General features: G+C 35.3%; 1 protein-coding gene across 2 annotated transcripts; it reads right to left on the reverse strand.

Annotated features, from left to right (window-relative positions):
* Positions 1-3,738, reverse strand: LOC140864320 (uncharacterized). Of its 2 annotated transcripts, none has more exons than XM_073268426.1 (7): positions 3,585-3,738; positions 3,454-3,517; positions 2,802-2,885; positions 1,151-1,190; positions 697-765; positions 496-605; positions 1-329 (listed from the first exon to the last, which is right to left on the reverse strand). In XM_073268426.1, exons 1-7 carry the CDS (start codon positions 3,592-3,594, stop codon positions 200-202), a joined length of 507 nt encoding a protein of 168 aa, XP_073124527.1. In that variant the 5' UTR covers positions 3,595-3,738; the 3' UTR covers positions 1-199. The 2 variants fall into 2 exon arrangements, with proteins under 2 accessions (XP_073124527.1, XP_073124528.1); XM_073268427.1 differs by having other exon boundaries at positions 3,454-3,511; positions 3,585-3,734.
* Positions 3,739-20,107: the final 16,369 nt, after the last annotated feature.

Consider the following 20,107-nt stretch of genomic DNA (forward strand, 5'->3'; position numbering starts at 1 on the left):
TACAAATAAGCGTACAGATTATTTGAACTTTGAGACTCCACAGGCCATCGGGTGGAGTATCTTTTATTGGATATATTATATATACACAAGACAACTATTGTCCGTTTAATCCTAAGAAACATCATCCCACTGAGCAATACACACTGCCATGACTTCAGTAAATATAAAGTTGAAACCAAACTTTGGAGGAAATAAGATCTCACACAGTCGGGTCCTTCCCGAACCCCATGAAAGCATGAGTGATGAACATGGATGCTCTTTTACGAAGCTCATTTATGCGGCCAACAAATGGTGATGTCTCTTTATTCGACAGAGGTTTCTTATCCCACCTGTTGCGAATATGAGTAAAAGCTTTCATTGATCAGTATAGACAAAAGATGAAATATATGTCTTGCTTATTCAGACGAGCAAAACAGTTTTAATAAGAAGTGTTTTTACTATGCTACACACGTGAACACCATCGAATGGTTTCATGTGGCCAAAAAGTTAACATACCAGTCTTCATGACGAACAATCTTCCCATCCTCTGTATACAGCTTGATGAGTGATATCACATTTATTTCTTTCCCCCAAATTTTGTAATACTGTTTATTGTCAATTACTATCTGGATGACCAAACTGAGTATGAGTAAAACGACAAGCCCAAACGAAAACGCAGATATGGATTTGCAGAGAAGTGAAAGATGGGATTTTAACCTCCGTTTGTCCAGGTGAAACAACATTTTCTTCAATATTGTAGTCAACGATTTTTGATTCCTTGAAGACCTGCAGTATTTATAGGCAACACTTCAATAACGAGCTAATACAACTATGCATCCAAAACAACTTCATCATCATATGATGAAATCCAACATAAAAGAGTGACATTAGTTTATACAATACCATAAAAAAAATAGAAAGAAAGAAAAAGATTCCGTGCGAATCAGAACTTCAACCTTATTCAGAGATGAATTGGGATATACATACAGAAGCTAGGACTGATATTGATTCGTTCATAAACTAGGATTAAAATCATCAGCACAGACAAATACAATACTTCCAGATTAAGGAAATGCATACCAACATTTGCAATGTCTATTTATCACTGTGCACAACTGGATAAGTTAATAAATAATAGTAACACTTGATAATGCATGAAAAACGATACAACCTTGGCTAGCGAATAGAATGCTGATTTGATCTCCTTTACCCTGCAAGTTACAGAGGAGAGCAACTGTTAACCAGATTTCATCATGCGCTGATGCTAGCCGAAAAATGGTAAGCATGATGCTCAAATAGTCATGTGAGTTTCCAACTAGTTAACATTTCCTTTATTTCTTTCCGTCAAACTTCTTCATTCTTAAGTAACAAAGAAATCTAATTAAAAAGGAAGAAAATCAATAAAGTAGATTATGATTCAACAATAAACTAAAGTTCATCACTGCTCAAGCAATTTGTCAAGTAAGTTCAGGAATACAAGTAGAATTGATTGATATATTTACCCATCTCCCTGAATTGTCCCAATAAAATCACTGTGATGACTGCAGTTAGCGATTATATTTATAGTTTTTACTTCCCACTAAAATTGTCGGACACTCTTGGAACAATCTGAAAGTTCACCATGATTTTAACCAGGCTGAAAATTTCTGTTCATAACCCTATATATTTTAGGTCATTGTTGTTTTCGTTTTATAGCTATCACTGTTACTTGAGGATCCATTTTTGTTGATTCTGTGGCACAAAACTGAAGTTGTGAGGCTTCCTTCCAGTGGGCCTCTTGATTCTCAGCTTAACAGCGGTCCTCAATCTTGTACCCATGCTCAGTCTTTTGTTGGGCTGACCACAGCTTCTGCAGCCTCCCCTAACCAGAATAAAACTCCCAGCAAAATCACTGCCACTCCAGCTAGGATGAATGTTCATGCTTTTGATATAGGCTACGCCTGCCTTAATTTCTAATAAAACAGACTTATTTTTTTTTTTTAAAAAAAAAAAATCTCTTCTCAAGTCCGCCCAGCTAGTAGCTCGAGGACATATGCTAACAAGTCCTCCAAGTTACCAAGCTCATCGAAATCAATGAAGAATACACAGAAGTCAAGTGCCAAATAAGTGAAGGAATCGGAACAAGAGACGAAAATGGGCTTCAGTTACATCAATATAGATCCAAAGACACTCCATCTTCAATTATGGCCACCTGTTCATTCGAAATTCTGTAATGGAGACAGAAAATTTGGAATTTCTGAAGTCTTCCCCAAGATTGTCAAGGAGTGGTCCATGGATAACCTTTTGGATTCCATTAAGAAAAATGACAGTAACCGGAGAATCACTCGCTCCACAACCAAGAAACATTATTCAACTGTTAATCTTTTTCTATTTAATTTGTCATGTTGTTTGACTACAAGGAGATATCAGCCTAATCCCGTCCCTTGTCTAGTTTTCTCAGTCTTAAAAGCAGACCCCCCACAATTGTATAAAATAAGCTTCTGTCGTACGAAAACAGAAGGTAACAGCTTCATGATGCAACCAAGCGGCGCACCTGATGTCAAGAACAATAAATAACAGCATTGATTTTAGGATGAACCACACATGATTACATTGTAATAGTTACAGATACCATGTGAGATATAGAAATGACTTCACGCCTTCACGGCCATTAATAAAATTTGAAATCAAATGCTAGGAGTTCCTTGACGAATTTGCACACCACTTGTATTGTTATTAACCATAGCGTTTCAACGGTTACTTCAATTATCTGAATGGTACTTTCTAGATTAACAGCATTTAGTTCACGTGATGAGTAATCGTTATTCTGCAAAAAAGTATACCCTTGTGCCTGCATAAGTGGGTCTTCAAAAGTTGCATGTGGAGCATATATTTCAAAATCTTGAGGAGTTGCACGGGATGCATAACTGAAACAATTAGCAGAAGATGAACAACAATTCGTATAAAATGAAAGGACAAACAAACATAGAACTACTGATGTGACTTTGGCAAAAGCAGAAAAGTAATTCATTTGCTGTGAAGTAAGAAGCTAGATACCGGATACGGTTGGTGTGGAAAGAAGATTAAAGACACGGAATACTTCACCACAAGAAGGACGAACCATAACTAAGGTTTGCATAGCATTAGTTAAATTATGAAAGGTTACGTCCCCACAAGATAGACCAAGACAAAAAGGGTTCCGAATATCTCCAGTACGCCCCCACAAACTAATTAAATTAGTAAGACACTTAAAGAGCATCAAGGTTAAAAAAAGGAACTTCAAACCCAGTGGCACCTCCTAAGAATTCAAAAAATGACTCTTTTTTCTAATGAAATAAGTAGTGCCTAAAACAATTTCATCAAAACCAAAACTTTGAGGTATATCATGAAACAAAGAACACGGAGAAGACGCTAAAAAAAAAGTGGTCAATTTTCAATAAAAAGCAAAGAAAGCTTAGTTGACTCCACAATTGCTCAAACAAATCCAACACTTACAGGTTAAGAATGTGAGGGAGTAAGGTATCAGATACAGTTTTTGGTAACCCTTCATTCACTGCAACTTCACAAACATAAAAAACATCAGAATTCATGAACTGCAAAATCAATAGAAAAATGAAAAAGAATACCTTTCGCCATGGTAGATTCAAGAAGAAGAAATTGAGCGAGAAAAATGTAGAATCATGCAGTGGTTGGTTGCTGGCTTTGACAGATATAAATAAATTCAGGATGAATGAAAGTTCCACACAGACTCATTGCGTGTATGATTAGACGGCCATGTCTTTTTTGTATATCTATTCTATACTTCTCTACTTATTATATTATATTATTTATTTTATATATATCTAAACTGGACAACTTCAAGATAACTACCTAAATCAAACATAAGTTTCAATTCACTCTCTATATTTGGCTTTCCGAAAATGCTCTTGTCTTTATTTTAATCATTATTATTTCTTGAATTATCAAATGTGGAATCGGATTCAAAATCTGATTCACTTGATTCATCAAGATAATAAATATTTTCATCGTCGGATGAAAATTCAATTGTTTCTACTGCATAGAATCCAATAGTATATATTTCTTCAAGAAGTTTAACTTTATTTTTCTTTTCGTTTCTTTTTGGACATTCATTTGCATAATGACCTTCTTCATTGCACAACCAACATGTGCAGTTCTTTCCTTTACCTTTTGGGCAAGGTGGTTTTTTATTATCAAACTTTTTATAAATTTTTTTTTATAAGGTTTTCTGAAGAAATTCCTTCTAAATTTCTTTTTCTTATAGGGAATAAATTTCCTATTAAAAGATTTATAAGGTTTATTTAATTTATTATGTTTCTGTCGTTTTAAATGTTTGTGTGACATGTTTGTTTTACAACCGTATTTTTTTACTGTGAATTCCATTTTGTCACAACAAAGTTTATTGTTTTGTTTGTAATATTTGGATATTCTTTTATTTAATGTTACTTCATGATATTTCTTTGTTATAACGTCTTTAATAAATTTAATAACTCCTCCTAGTGTTTTGGCATAAGCACTAGTTAAGAATTCATCTTTACTATTTATTGGTATATTAGGTATTTTATTAAAAATACTTGATTTATAATGCTCTTTTTTATCAGCATCTATTAACTGATAATAGTTTGTTTCATAATCACATATAAATTATTCTAGATAACATAGATTACATAATTTTATATTATCCAGAATAAAAATTGCTCTATTTTGTTCTATATTTTTGGCTACTAAATTAGCGTCATTATTAGAAACTCCTAAAAATTCTTGGTACAAGGCATCAACAAATAGTTCGAAATATCGATGTCCTGTCATTCCTTGTGGTAGATTAGTAATTACTAGGTTTTCAGCCCAAGTTCTTACTGCTCCTACTAGTGTCATTTTTATCATCCTATGAGTTAAAACTTGAATATTCTCACTTTTGTCTAATAATGGTGTTAATTGAATTTGTACTGATAGTTCATTTGCCCAATGATCTATCTTTGATTTTTTTTCTTTGGTTGTTAAACAACCTAAATCTAAGATATTTTGTTTCACAAATCCTGATGTTTTTGATTCTCTAAGAATATCTCTAACATCTTTATAAGATCCAGAGTATTGGTCTCTGTTATATTTAAATTCTTCATCATCTCTTCCACCACTACCTTCTACATTCGTTCGTAGATTTAATCGTGGTCTAGAATCATCTTCAGATTCTGATTCTGAAATATCCATATCTCTGTATTGTTCTGATTCCTGATGTGAATGATATAATTCTTCTGTATTTACTCCTATTTGTTCAAAATCAGATGAGTCTGTTTTACTAAACATCTCCATACTTATGTTTGCCATAACTAAGGGGATTTCTATACCATGATTCAATTTTGAATGGTGGTTTTTATTCCATTTTCCTTTTTTCTTTATCTATTGGAAGAACTTCTTTAAGATAGTTTAATATTTCATTACTATGTCTTTCCTATTCAATTATTAATCTAGTCGTTGCTAAATCAATATATTCTTTGAAATTCTTCTTTAATTCTTGTATTGATAGATTGATCTTATTAATATTATTTTCTAAATCTCCTAGATCTTTTTTTAATTTTATTAAGGACGTCATTGCGATGAGGTTGATTCATTAACAATAGCTTGTTTAATTTTAAGAATATTTTGATTCATGGTTCCAATATTTTCAAGAATATCTTCATCATTTCTAGCAAATGATAATGATCTTCTTGGTACAGACTGTTTTGTGATTTGGAGGTCATCTGAACTCCATCTTTTATAGGGATTTATTTCTTCAATAAATGCTTTTCGATAGTGTTCAATTCTTGTAATATTTTCAAACATTCTTTCAACAGAAATAGTTGGTTTTGTTGAAATTATTCCTGTTTGAGAATTATTACTTATTGCTAAACCGACAAATAGTTTATATTGATCGGATGGTTTTCTGTTAACATAAGATTATTTCTATAAAAGTAATAATCTAATGTTAAAACGTCATTTATGTTTTTATCAAAAAGAGATATATTGTATTATGGATAAATACAAAATTTCATCTTTTTGTAACATAAGTTTGCTTCAATTTTTCCAAGGATAGAATCCTCAAAATTACGTATCCTTTTGTCACGAACTGTGATTTCAATTGGTGTATCTATTCCTTCTCGGTAGTGAGCTGATACTATTATTTCGATTCATCCAATGTGAATATATTTCAGTTCAGATTGTTCTTTTTCACTGGCTTTTGCCATGATGGTATCAATATCTTGAGTTGTTAATAACTTCAGAGTATTAGACCTTGATTCGTTATTTATTTTACAAGATCGTTCTTTTGTACGAATCGAATAATAAATTAAATTTTTTCTGGGATTAATAAAATTTGAAATCTTGCTAATATTCCTGGTTGGTCTATTAGATTTGTTTTTGAATTAGAAAACCCTGTTTTCTGTATCTCAGCAAACTTATTCTGATTAAATATAATATTCAAATTATACTCTTGGTTCTCTTCAGATTCATCAATCTGACTATTTTGATTTGGAATTGTTACTTCTTTCATTTTAACAGATGATAGAACTTCTTAATTTTTTTAAGGCTATTAAAAGCCTTTTTGTTGAATCTATCTGTTCTAATAAATTCTGAAAATCTTCGAAACTATCAATTGAAAATTGACAATTTTTAAGATGTTTCAAATTGTTTTCACAATTTTCTATATCAAAATTTATAATTTTGAGAATATAAATTAAAGATATTCATTTGTGTATTTTCATACATTTTTCATTTAGTAAAAATTTTTACTTTTATTATTTTATTTTTGTTGATCGGATTTCGATAACAAAGTTTGTTCTTATTCATAACATATTGTTATGTCTTCAATTTCATCGTTTTCAGAAATTTGAATTATCATTTTCCAGTTGCTTGAAAAATGTTCTTTTTTATGATTTTTGAAATAAAAGGTTTGGAGATCTTTTATTTTATTCCATAATTGATCTATTTGACGTAAATCTTTTAGTAAGATTATTTTATCAAATAAATTTTTAATCTCAATATCTAAAGTTAATCCAAACATTAATAATCTGCTTTATTTAACCTCTCTGATACCAGGTTGCGTAATTCTTATGAATTTCATGGTTGCGGAATTCTTATGAATTTCTTATTTATGTTTTACAGATCTATGATGTTTTACAGATCTATGAATTTTTCATTCATGTTTTACAGATCTGATTCATTTATAACAGATAAATATTTTCCGATTAATTTGGTTCCATTCATAGGTTATTATTACAAATTTTAGTTGATAAATTGATTCAAATATGGTTAAATCAGAAGTATTCAAACGATATTCATGAAATGTATCATATTCATGATCATCTTCTATTTCAAACCAGTTTTTTATTATTAATCTTCCATTTCTTATAAAGGATGATGACATGATTAATGTATTTTGACTATTTCTTTAAATTAAGGACTGCAGGAGATTTGGAAAGGTTACCTTGATTGAATGAGTCTTGGTTTTGAGCAGATGCCAAATCATTGCTTTCCCTTAACGATCACTTGATCAACTGGTACTTGCTTTATGGATTTTCAGGTTTACTCTAACCATGAATCTTCAATGGTTGACTTCCAACCTTATCCTCCTTATGCCCTGCTTGTTTAGTTATTAGCCATAAGGCTTAATTTTGTTTCTGATTTTATGTTTCTTAGTTTCTGATAGTTTTCATACGTCTTGTATGAACCAAATTGTAAGAAACTTAAGAAGAGAGAGATACTCAAACTTCACTTATTTATTTACAACACAAACATCTCCTTTTATAGGCGTGGAGAAACGCATACAGTAATAAAAATAAAGGAAGAGGGGGACCATCCGACACTATATAATGGAAAACAACTCATTTTACATCTGAGTGGATGCCTTTCACATGTGGTGTGGTCAACGATTTCATTTGTTTTTACATTGTGTCACTTTCTGAATCACTGGTACATTCAGACCATTTCTTTATTGGTTTGTCTTCTTTGACAGCTGGTCTGTCCTATTTGACAGATTCTTCTTATGTCTGAATGAGTTGGCAATGTCCACATTTGTGAGTGGAAATCATTGTTCTTAGTCTTTGACATAACATTTGTTGGGTTTCTTGGGTCATGTCAACTCTTGCTTCATAGATTGGAGCTTCGAATTGAGCTAACATGGCTTGTTCTTTTTTTTGGATTGTCTTCTTGTGTCCAGTGGTTAATAAAATTTTACTGGTTGCAAAATTTATTTTAACCTTTGAGTTTCCATCAATCTTTCCTGTATTTGAGATCATGTCAATCAATGTCTTTATTCTTATCTCAGGAAGTGTTGAGATATCCATTACTGGTTTCTCTTCATTTGATCCTTCAAATAAGAACTTGTCTTTATTTTTTCGACATTGAATGTATATCATCGGTTGATAGAATTTGTCATTTTCCCAATCTGGAAGGGTTGAATGAATACTTAATGTTAACACTGGTTCGTCCTTGAAGACTGCTTTCTTGAACTGGATAATACTATTTCTCAGTTGATATGGAAATAGTTCTATCTCTTGATTGTTGGGACTGATTTCTAATCCGCTTAATAATCCATTTGAAAAGAATCTTGCAACTTCATGCGCTGGAGCACCTTGTAGTGTTTTTGATCTTGATATGCTCTGTGTGTTACAAGTTTGTAGCCAAGATCCTGCAGATGGGTTGGCTATTCTCAAATAGTTTAGTGTTTCAAAAAATTCAGTTTTGAGTTTTTCTGGAAAATTTGTTTTTTTAAAAATTGGTTTTTGTGGTCGCAGATTGACCATCTTTCTTTCTCTTGTTTCAAGGGCGCTTTTAAACGTCCTTTCTTCTTTTTCATTTTTCTCGGTGTTGGCTGTGACCACTGGTTCTTTCTTCTTTTCTTTTTCTTTTCCTTTTTCTTTTTCTTTGTTATCAGTGTTGGCTGTGACCACTGACTGTTTTTCATTCATCTCCATTATTTTGTCAAATGGAGTTGCTAACTTGATTGGTGTTCTTGGTGAGGATGATGATGACGAGGTTGTCATCTTTTCTTTTATCCTCTGAATTTTTCCATTTATATTCTTTTTCCTTTGTTGAAGAATCTGAATTTCTTCATCTATGTCAATCAATTGTTCTTTTAATTGATCTAATTGCTCCATCCTGCACAAGAAACATATATATATATATATATATATATATATAATGGTTAGAAATTTAACTCTTTATCGTGAGTAATTTGGATAGTTTTTTTTTTTTTATGCATATCATTGCATTTATGAATTTTTTTTTGCAAGAATTGAACCAATCTTCATGAGATTGATTATTTTACTCATAGAGTAATTCATGTTTCTGAATATAAATCTCATTTCATCAATTTATATTCCCCATGCTTTCTAAGGCATGTTCGGATGACTTGAAGTCATAAAATAATTCATGTTTTTGAATATAAATCTCATTTCATCAATTTATATTCCCCATGCTTTCTAAGGCATGTTCGGATGACTCGCAGTCATTTTTTGGATCACTTAGGATCTCTTTTGTTATTTGGATAGTATAATTTGGATGAAGTTCTCTAGTTAATGCGTTGGGTAATGAATTGTCCGTTCCTTTGACATGCTGGATCTCGAACTGATAATGGTTCAATTCCAATTGCCATCTAATTAATCTTGCTGCATTTCTCCCTGCATTTCTTGATATTTTTCTTGTCTTGAAATATGTTAAATTCATATTATCCGTTCTTACTAAAAACGGTTTAGAAATAAGATAAATCTCATAATTTCTAATTGTATATATTAAAGCTAATAATTTTTTTTCATTTGAATGATAATTTAGTTGTGCACCTTGAAAAGTTCCTGATGTATAATTACATAATTCTTCATTATTCCTAGTAGTTGTTTTAGTAAGTTCTTCTAAATTTCTTTCTCCTGTATAAGCATTTAAACATGCTCCCCAGTATTCATCTGAGGCGTCTGTTTCAATTATTATTATGTCTTTATTTGAAGAAAAATATAATTCTGGAAGATTACTAATTATTTTCTTTTTAATAGTGTCTATATAATTAGTATCTTCTTTTGACCATTTCCATTTATAGTCCTGTTTAAGTTTTACCTGATGAGGTTTTCTGATTTCTGCAAGTTTCTTAATGTAATTTCCAGAATAAGTTAATAATCCTAGCAATCTTCTTAATTGATCTTTATCTTTGATTTCACTAGGAAAATAATGAATTTTCTTAAGTATATGTTGTTGCAAACAATGTTTTTCGTCTTTTATTTTTAATCCTAGATAATTTATTTTTGTTTTAAACAATTGTGCTTTCTTTTCAGAAAGTATAATTCCATCTTTATGACAAATATCTAATACTGTCATAAGGTCTCTATAATGTTGATCTAATGTTTTTGAGTAAATTAATATGTCATCTATGTAAACACAACAAAAATCTACATAAGATTTAAAAGATTCATCCATGTATCTTTGAAAGATACCTGGAGCTTGTTTAAGTCCGAAAGGTAATACAGTCCATTGATATTGTCCTTTTGGACAGCTGAATGCTGTAAGTAGTTGTGTTTGTGGTTCTAGCTGAATTTGCCAGAATCCTGATTTACAATCTAAACTGGAGAAATATTTCATTCCTCCTATATAAGATAGTAAATCATTCTTGTTTGGGATGTAATATCCATCCATAATTGTTGCATTATTCATTTTTTGATAATCAATTACCATTTTTTTCTTATCAGTGTCTTTCTTACTGACATAAAAGGTTGGTGAAGAGTGTGGACTCTTGCTTGGGATGATTATCTTAAGTTTTAGTAATTCTTGAACATCTTTTTTGAATATTTTTACATCATCCATGTTGCATCTTCTTGGTGCTTCACGGATTGTGATATTAGGGTTTTTAAGTTTTATTGAAGCAATGAATTGGTTTTTTTTCTTAATTTTGTCCTGAGGATTTCAGAACAAATATCATGAAATTTCTTCATGATTTCTTTTTCATGATTAATTGTTAAAATATTTTCTATTTTTAGTTCTATTGGATTTGTATTTCGTTTATGAAAATTCTTTGTAAATCCTTCATTTCCTACACGAAATGCTGTTCGTATTTTAGGAATATAAATCATTGATGATCATTTCTTTAAAGTTATGTGGTTTTCAAATTGTGTAAAAGGAAGATATTATCTTAAAAAGTTATTTCCTATTATAATGTCCATTCCTGATTCTATTTGGTATATAATGGGTATTACAAATTTTATTTCCTCAATTTTTATTTTTAATTTTTCTGCTACTGTATCAAGCATGATTATTGATCAATCTCTTATTCGAACCCTTAATCCTTTATCATATTTCTTCCAATAATGATTTGGAAGTATATGTTTGCTTCCTAAACACATACTTGCTCCTGTATCAACATAAGCATGTATATGATATGGTTTATGTTCTTTGATTTTAATTTGAATTTTTATATATATACTATTTGGATTAGTTTTGTTTTTATTATCCATTCTCTCATTTTTTTAAGAGATAAGAGTATAATTGGTATTTATAAACAAAAGTTTCTCTCTTCAGGGAGTTGAAAGTAAGTTTTATTTATGTAGGGATTTATAAATAAGTTATAAATTGGTTTATGGAGTGATTGGCAATTAACCCTTAATCTATACTATTAATAAAAGTTGAGACCCATTTAAAAACTACTTTTGGTGAGTTTGATGACACCAACATAAATTTACAAATTTAACCTCCAAACATGCATTGTACTTTATATAAAGTAATGGGTAACATGGTAAAAATGTAGTTACATTTCTCACTCCTACTATCAAAAACCAACCACTATTTAAGTCTTGCTAAAATTAAGGATTCATTCCAATTAATTTTATTATATCAATATCATTATATTTTTTTAATATGGACTTATTATTTGCAATATTAAAATTTCATATTTATTATAATTTTAATTAGATATTAAATTATTTACGTACATGCATAGCATGTACATCGGTTGCTAGTATATATAGAAATTTTCAGCTGCTCAACCAATGATGCCCAACTCATTCCCGGTGGGTTTTAGTTATACGAATTTTTTTTAAAAAAACAACTAAAAGCCGATAGTGGGTTTTAGTGGTCGGGAACGAGTTAGGCAGGAATGGTTGGGCAGCTGAAAATTACTCATATATATATATATATATAGGTTCTGCACTTCGTCCCCGACCACTAACTAAAACACGATACCGGGTTTTAGTAATCGAGGACGAGTTGAACATCATTGGTTGATGTAACGCCCCGTTTTTATCTTAAATGAGTTTATTTGAGTTAATCGGAGATTGCAGAGTTCACGAGCCGACTTGATTTTGATCAGGGTCCTTTTTGCAAATTTTGGAAATTTCAGGGACTAAAACGCAAATATTGATTTTTATATATTATCTACACATAGATTTTAATTGGAGAAGCCTCCATCTTCCTCTCCAAGACCGTAAGCCTCCATTGAAACGCCTCTTTGGAGTTTTGAGCTTTCAGATTTCAGTCCGAGCTCGATCCGTCCGTTGGAAATTATTTCTGAAGGCAGATTAGCGATCACTGCTGCGAGAGCTTCGTTCTATCGTAAGTTTTTCTACGATCAGATACATTCTAGTATTTGGATGTTGTTAGAATCGTTCTAGATTCGAGTATGTTGTTCTCTTCAGAGTTCTGATCATTTATTATCTGTCGGTTTTGAAATAGAGCGACGTTCGGAATTGTTATGATTTTTGGAAGCCATTTTCGAAAATCATGGTTTTGAGATTTGTTGGGTTTGTCTTGTTTTTGTTGTATTAGCATTGAATTGAGTTGATATCGGTATTGAACTGCTGTCTGCATTGCTGGTTTGTTCAGTTATAGCCGTATGCCGTCGGTTTGAGTTTTGGAGATTTTGAACCGTTTTTGAGTTATGAACTTGGCTTGTAAGTTGATCGTGGTTATTGATAAATCATCTCTTGTATCTGAACAGATTCGTTTGGAGTTTTCAAGCCCTGAGTTAGCAGCTGTTTGATCGTTTCAGAGATTTGAACGAAGAACGGTATAAAGAGTTTACCTTGAACCATTACCTTGTCGTTGTATAGATTGGTTAGACTTTGATACAATCTCTTTGTAGCGTATCCAGACTTGGGAGCTACTGCATTGAAAGGTAAAAGCAGTCATCGTAGCAGGATAGCATACTCGGGACTGTGGTTCTCGAGTTTTCCCTTTTGAAATCACATACTTGCATCTACACTTGTTCTAGCATGAGGAACTTGTGTTTTGTTTGATTGTATTGGCTTTTGTTAAATGGCTTATGTTTTATGTTTCTGTTATGCATTCATCTTGAGCCAATCTTGTTTTCAGCGGGCAGAACCGTCCTTTTTGTTTAGACGTTTGGGAACTATGATTGAGTGGCCTAGGTTGTAGTATTTCGCCTAGTGCTAGCATACTCATTATGGTTGCTCAAAGTCTAGAGGAGTGGGACACGTGGCACCACCTCGATTGGGAGAGTCGGTGAGTCGTTACGTGATCTCATCCTCGGGATCCCAAAAGCAGAGCAGCACTCCCTTGTTTATCAGAATCGATATCCTGGTTTTAAAGACATGCATATCTTTAGCTTCGACTTGAATATGTTGTTTTGATAGCATGTTGTATATCCATTATTTGATATGTTGCTTTTACTGGGATTATCATTCTCACCGGTTTTCCGGCTGTTGCTTTGTTTTGTATGTGTACTTGGAAACAGGTGGGGCAGGACTAAGTCAGAAGAGGCATGGTTAGCTTCAAGAGGGAGAGCTAGTAGTGAGACTTGGTTTAGAAGTCGTGTCAGCATGTTCGTCTAGTTTAGATAGTAGCATGTTAGAATTCGAACTTCTTATGTTTGTATTCGTATTGTAATAGCCTTGTCGAGATATGATCGTTGCATGTTCTAGTCTTTTGGACATTTGATCAACTCTAGAACTTCATGTATTAGTTGGAGAATTCATGATTGTAATGCATGATTATTAGTTGATGGTTTTGGACTTGAGTTTTTAGCATAAATTCTGCTGTTCTTGCCCTGTATCTGTCCTCGCTCGATCGGCAGAAAGTTGCGGATCAAGCGAGAGATTTTTATGCTGTTCTCTGTTTTTATTTTTGTGTCTCGCTCGATCTGCAAGATCTTGCGGATCGAGCGAGGGATGTTTTTTTTTCGGACAGAACTTTCAAAAATTTTGTCTGGATCGATCCGTAAGATCTTACGGATCCATCCGAGCACTATTCAAAAAAAAAAAAAATTTCTTGCTTTGAATCTTGGATGGTAGCTTGCCTTAATTGTTGTTAATACCGAGATTAGTTGTTTAGAACCGAGGTCTCACATTAAATGGTATCAGAGCGTTAAGATTCTTGGTCGAACTAGAGTGAGCGGGTAGATCGAGTCTGCGTGTATTGGCTCCTCGCATGTATTTGAATTATTTTAACTGTGTATTTAATTCCATGCGAGCATGCTTTATTATTGAGAGTTATTGAATTACATGGTTTTGTGATTTAATTTATAAAGCATGATCTACTTGAGATATATCTGTTTCTGTTATCGACTGGTATCCGGTATTCCAAGCGGTTGTAAGGGCACTGATTGTAACGATTGAGATATCTCGTGTCCTAACCTTTGATTATCAGATGGGTCCTCGTCGAGTGATAAACAGAAACACACCGCCAGTTATCCCTGCAACTGAGCAAGCTATCACTGAAGTTGATCAGTTGGATGCTTCAGCAACGCCTATGGAAACCTGCTGAAGAGGTTTCAGTCTTTCAATCCGCCGTTGTTGTTAGGTTCAGAAAATCCAGTTGACTGTGAAAGTTGGTTGGATGATATTGATCAATTGTTCGATTCCATTGACTACACAGATGACCGCAGAATCAGGTTAGTCATTCATCAGCTATGTGGGGTTGCTAAGAGCTGGTGGATCATGACAAAGAAAGCAATAGAGAATAGAGGTACGGAAGTTACTTGGACTCTTTTTAAATCTGAATTCTATAAGCGTTTCCCTATCTCGTACCGTAAGGACAAGGGAGCAGAATTTGCCAATTTGAGACAAGGAAATCTGAACATCGAAGAGTACGTTGCCAAGTTTGATAGTCTGTTGCGTTTTGCACCACTAATTGCCGGAGATGAAGAAGCTAAGGCAGATCACTTCATAAATGGCTTGAATCCTGACATCTTCACTTTGGTGAACACTGCTAGGCCAGACAACTTTGCGGACGCCATGAATCACGCAAAGGGAGCAGAAGCAGGCTTGTGGAGGCAAAGAGGTAATCAGGGGGCACCTCAGCAGCAGAGGCAGTATCAGAACCAACCATCTCAGTACCAGAATCAGCCACCTCAACATCAGAACCAGCAGCAGAGGTATGAAGGTGGTAGCAGTGGGGGAAATAGAAAAGATCAGTACAAGGCAAGAGGTAAACAATTCAAAAGGCAGGGGAACAGTTCGTCCAGTTCCAGTGGTTCGAAGCAATTCGGTTCAGGACCGAGTTCTGGGTCATCATCCTTGTACTGCAGCAAGTATGGAGGAAGACACTCACCGGATCAGTGTGTGGGAGTCTTTGGCAATTGTAACACATGTCAGCAACCGGGACACTTCTCTAAAGTGTGCCCTCAACGTAACAGAGATAGAGCTCAGAGTGGGAGTTCGTCAAGACCTGCAGTTCAACCGGAGAGGCAGTCGTCTGCAGTGCACTCTTTCCAGCCTCAGCAGCAGAATAGACAGGGAGGTAGTACCAGTGCAAATCAGCCTCCGAGACAGCAAGCACGAGTCTTTGCTCTGACAGAGGATCAGGCTCAAGCAGCACCTGACGATGTTATAGCAGGTAACTGTTCGATTTTCGGTTATTTTGCTCATGTCTTGATAGATACAGGTGCTTTCCATTCTTTTATCTCTGAGAAATTCGTATTATTGCATGCTTTGCCAACTGAATTGTTGCCTACAGTAGTAGTTGTTACTTCACCTTTGGGTGGAGGAATTGTTTCTGTCAGATTAGTCAGGAGCTGTGAACTGTGTTTTGAAGGAAATTTGTTAGAATTTGACTGTATTGTACTTGGACTGTCAGATTTTGATTGTATTGTTGGGATAGATGCTTTAACCAAGTACAGGGCGACAGTCGATTGTTTCCAGAAAGTTGTCAGGTTCAGACCTGAAATGGCAGACGAGTGGAAATTCTTTGGTAAGGGTTCTCGATCTAGAATTCCTTTGATTTCAGTGTTATCTATGACTCGTTTGCTACAGAGAGGTGCAGAAGGATTTTTGGTTTATGCGGTTGATGTACTGAAATCTAGCCCAGCTCTGGTAGATTTACCGGTGGTTAGAGAATTTGCTGATGTGTTCCCGAAAAATGTTCCAGGTTTGCCACCTATTCGAGAAATCGAATTCAGAATTGACTTAGTGCCAGGTACTCAACCTATTTCAAAAGCTCCGTATCGTATGGCACTTGTTGAATTGAGAGAGTTGAAGGAGCAGCTTGAGGATTTGATTGCCAAGGGATACATCAGACCTAGTGTATCGCCTTGGGGTGCTCCTGTTCTATTCGTTCGGAAGAAGGATGGTTCTATGCGACTCTGTATTGACTACCGCCAATTGAATCAGGCTACAGTCAAGAACAGGTATCCTTTACCCAGAATAGATGACCTTTTTGATCAACTGCAGGGTTCTTCTGTCTACTCTAAGATTGATCTGAGGTCAGGTTATCACCAGCTGAGAGTGCGAGAGGAAGACGTTCCTAAGACCGCATTCAGGATGAGGTATGGTCACTTTGAGTTTATAGTCATGCCGTTCGGTTTGACCAATGCTCCAGCGGTTTTTATGGGTTTGATGAACCGTATCTTTCAGTGCTATCTTGATGAGTTTGTCATTATTTTCATCGATGATATTCTTATCTACTCGAAGAACCGTACTGACCATGCAGAGCACTTGAGAATCGTCTTGCAGATTTTGCGAGTTGAGCAGTTGTTTGCCAAGTTGTCCAAGTATGAATTCTGGTTAGATCGAGTTGTCTTTCTCGGTCATATCATTTCTGAAGATGGGATTTCTGTCGATCCCAGCAAGATCGAAGCGGTTATGAATTGGCCTAGACCGACATCAGTACCTGAGATCCGAAGCTTCATGGGTTTAGCTGGTTATTACCGTCGTTTCATCGAGGGTTTCTCGTCTATTGCCAAGCCAATTACCCAGCTGACTCAAAAGAATGCGCCTTTTGTCTGGACTACAGATTGCGAGGCTAGCTTTGTTGATCTGAAGAGGAGATTGACCAGTGCTCCGATTCTTTCTATTCCGAAGGGTACTGGAGGTTTCACAGTCTATTGTGATGCTTCTAACCGAGGCTTGGGTTGTGTTCTTATGCAGCATAAGCATGTGATAGCGTATGCATCGAGGCAGCTGAAACCGCATGAGACTCGTTATCCGGTTCATGATCTTGAACTAGCTGCGATTGTATTTGCTCTGAAGATCTGGCGTCACTATCTTTATGGTGAGTCTTTCGAGATCTTTTCTGATCATAAGAGTCTTAAGTACTTGTTTTCACAGGCAGAGCTGAATATGAGACAGAGAAGATGGTTAGATCTGTTGAAGGATTTCGACTGTGAGATCAAGTATTATCCGGGGAAGTCGAATGCAGTTGCAGATGCCTTGAGCCGAAAGCTTTGTTCTTTATCTCTTTCTACTAGCGGTGTTTCTCAGTTGGTCGATGATTGTTGCACTTCTGGTTTAGAGTTTGAAACAGATAGGAAGACTATCAGAGTATTTGCTATTCAAGCCGAGCCAGAGTTGTTTGTTGCGATCAAACAAGCACAGAAGTCTGAGCCGAGCATTCAGGTTTCAGTAGATAAAGTCAGAACTGGGCATCAGTCTGAATTCTAGGTTAGAGATGACGTCTTGTTTGTGAATAACTATATTGTTGTGCCTGATATTCCGGAGTTGAGACAGCGTATTCTCCGAGAGGCTCATTGCAGTCGGTTTAGCGTTCATCCTGGAGGTCGTAAGATGTACAACGATTTGAAGATTCAGTTCTGGTGGAAGAAAATGAAGAGCGAAATCGCGAGGTTTGTATCTCGGTATTTGAATTGTCAGCAAGTGAAAGCAGAGCGGAAGTGACCAGGTGGTCTATTGCACAGCTTATCTGTTCCTGAATGGAAATGGGATCACATTTCTATGGATTTCGTCACGAAGCTACCACGATCCGTTCGAGGATGCGATGCTATTTGGGTAGTGATCGACCTATTGACGAAGTCTGCTTGTTTTATTCCGTACAGGATGATGTATCGTCACAATCAGATGGCTGAGCTTTATGTTAGCAATGTTGTGAGATTGCATGGTGTGCCGAAGTTGATCGTTTCAGACTGAGATCCTAGATTCACTTTGCACTTCTGGCATAGTCTTCAGGAGGCACTTGGTACTCGATTGCATCTGAGTACAGCTTATCATCATCAGACAGATGGACAGTCAGAGCGGACTATCCAGACGTTAGAGGATATGCTGCGAGCGGTGGTGCTAGACTTTGGCACTAGTTGGCAGGATTCTTTGCCTCTTGTCGAGTTTTCTTACAACATTAGCTTCCAAGCGAGTATCGGTATGGCGCCATTTGAGGCATTGTACGGTAAGAAATGCCGATCTCCGTTGTTTTGGGATGACTTGTCCGAGTCACCAGATTTGGGACCGGATATGCTTAGAGATATGGCAGAGCAGGTTAAGATCATTCAGACCAGAATGAAGTCAGCTCAAGATAGACAGGCAAAGTATGCGAACGTCAGACGTAGACCTCTGAGTTTCGAGCAGGGAGACCGCGTTTTCCTTAAGATTTATCCGTTCAGAGGCACCGTCAGATTCGGTAAGAGAGGAAAGTTATCTCCGAGATTCATCGGTCCGTACGAGATTCTCGAAAAGGTAGGCGGTCTTGCCTACAGACTTGCACTTCCTCCATCTTTATCTGGTATTCACGACGTTTTTCACGTCTCTATGCTGCGAAAGTATCATCCAGATCCTTCTCATATCCTTCAGCCTGACGAAGCCGAGTTAGACGAGACTCTTAGCTATTTTGAACGACCGATTCAGATCCTTGATCGGAAAGAAAAGCAACTCAGAACCAAGTTGATTCCATTGGTGAAAGTGCAGTGGAGCCGTCACGGAGTCGAGGAAGCGACTTGGGAGACAGAGTCTGACATGAGACAGCGTTTTCCAGAGCTATTCGGATGACGTGAGTTCTTCTTACTGTCTTTAGTTCTTTATTCTATCTTAGGAGTTGTGGTTCTCGTTGATTTCGAGGACGAAATCTCTTCTTAGTAGGGGAGAATTGTAACGCCCCGTTTTTATCTTAAATGAGTTTATTTGAGTTAATCGGAGATTGCAGAGTTCACGAGCCAAATTGATTTTGATCAGGGTCCTTTTTGCAAATTTTGGAAATTTCAGGGACTAAAACGCAAATATTGATTTTTATATATTATCTACACATAGATTTTAATTGGAGAAGCCTCCATCTTCCTCTCCAAGACCGTAAGCCTCCATTGAAATGCCTCTTTGGAGTTTTGAGCTTTCAGATTTCAGTCCGAGCTCGATCCGTCCGTTGGAAATTATTTCTGAAGGCAGATTAGCGATCACTGCTGCGAGAGCTTCGTTCTATCGTAAGTTTTTATACGATCAGATACATTCTAGTTTTTGGATGTTGTTAGAATCGTTCAAGATTTGAGTATGTTGTTCTCTTCAGAGTTCTGATCATTTATTATCTGTCGGTTTTGAAATAGAGCGACGTTCGGAATTGTTATGATTTTTGGAAGCCATTTTCGAAAATCATGGTTTTGAGATTTGTTGGGTTTGTCTTTGAATTGAGTTGATATCGGTATTGAACTGCTGTCTGCGTTGCTGGTTTGTTCAGTTATAGCCGTATGCCATCGGTTTGAGTTTTGGAGATTTCAAACCGTTTTTGAGTTATGAACTTGGCTTGTAAGTTGATCGTGGTTATTGATCAATCATCTCTTGTATCTGAACAGATTCGTTTGGAGTTTTCAAGCCCTGAGTTAGCAGCTGTTTGATCGTTTCAGAGATTTGAACGAAGAACGGTATAAAGAGTTTACCTTGAACCATTACCTTGTTGTTGTATAGATTGGTTAGACTTTGATACAATCTCTTTGTAGCGTATCCAGACTTGGGAGCTA

The sequence above is a fragment of the Henckelia pumila genome, chromosome 4 (assembly GCF_033568475.1).
Source record: "Henckelia pumila isolate YLH828 chromosome 4, ASM3356847v2, whole genome shotgun sequence".
NCBI classification, from domain to species: domain Eukaryota; kingdom Viridiplantae; phylum Streptophyta; class Magnoliopsida; order Lamiales; family Gesneriaceae; genus Henckelia; species Henckelia pumila.

Coding starts and splice junctions, on each gene's coding strand:
- LOC140864320 (XM_073268426.1), bottom strand. Junction 1,191..2,801: donor CCACTTATGCAGGCACAAGG/GTATACTTTTTT, acceptor TGTAACTTGCAG/GGTAAAGGAGATCAAATCAG. Junction 606..696: donor TTTCACCTGGACAAACGGAG/GTTAAAATCCCA, acceptor TTGGTCATCCAG/ATAGTAATTGACAATAAACA.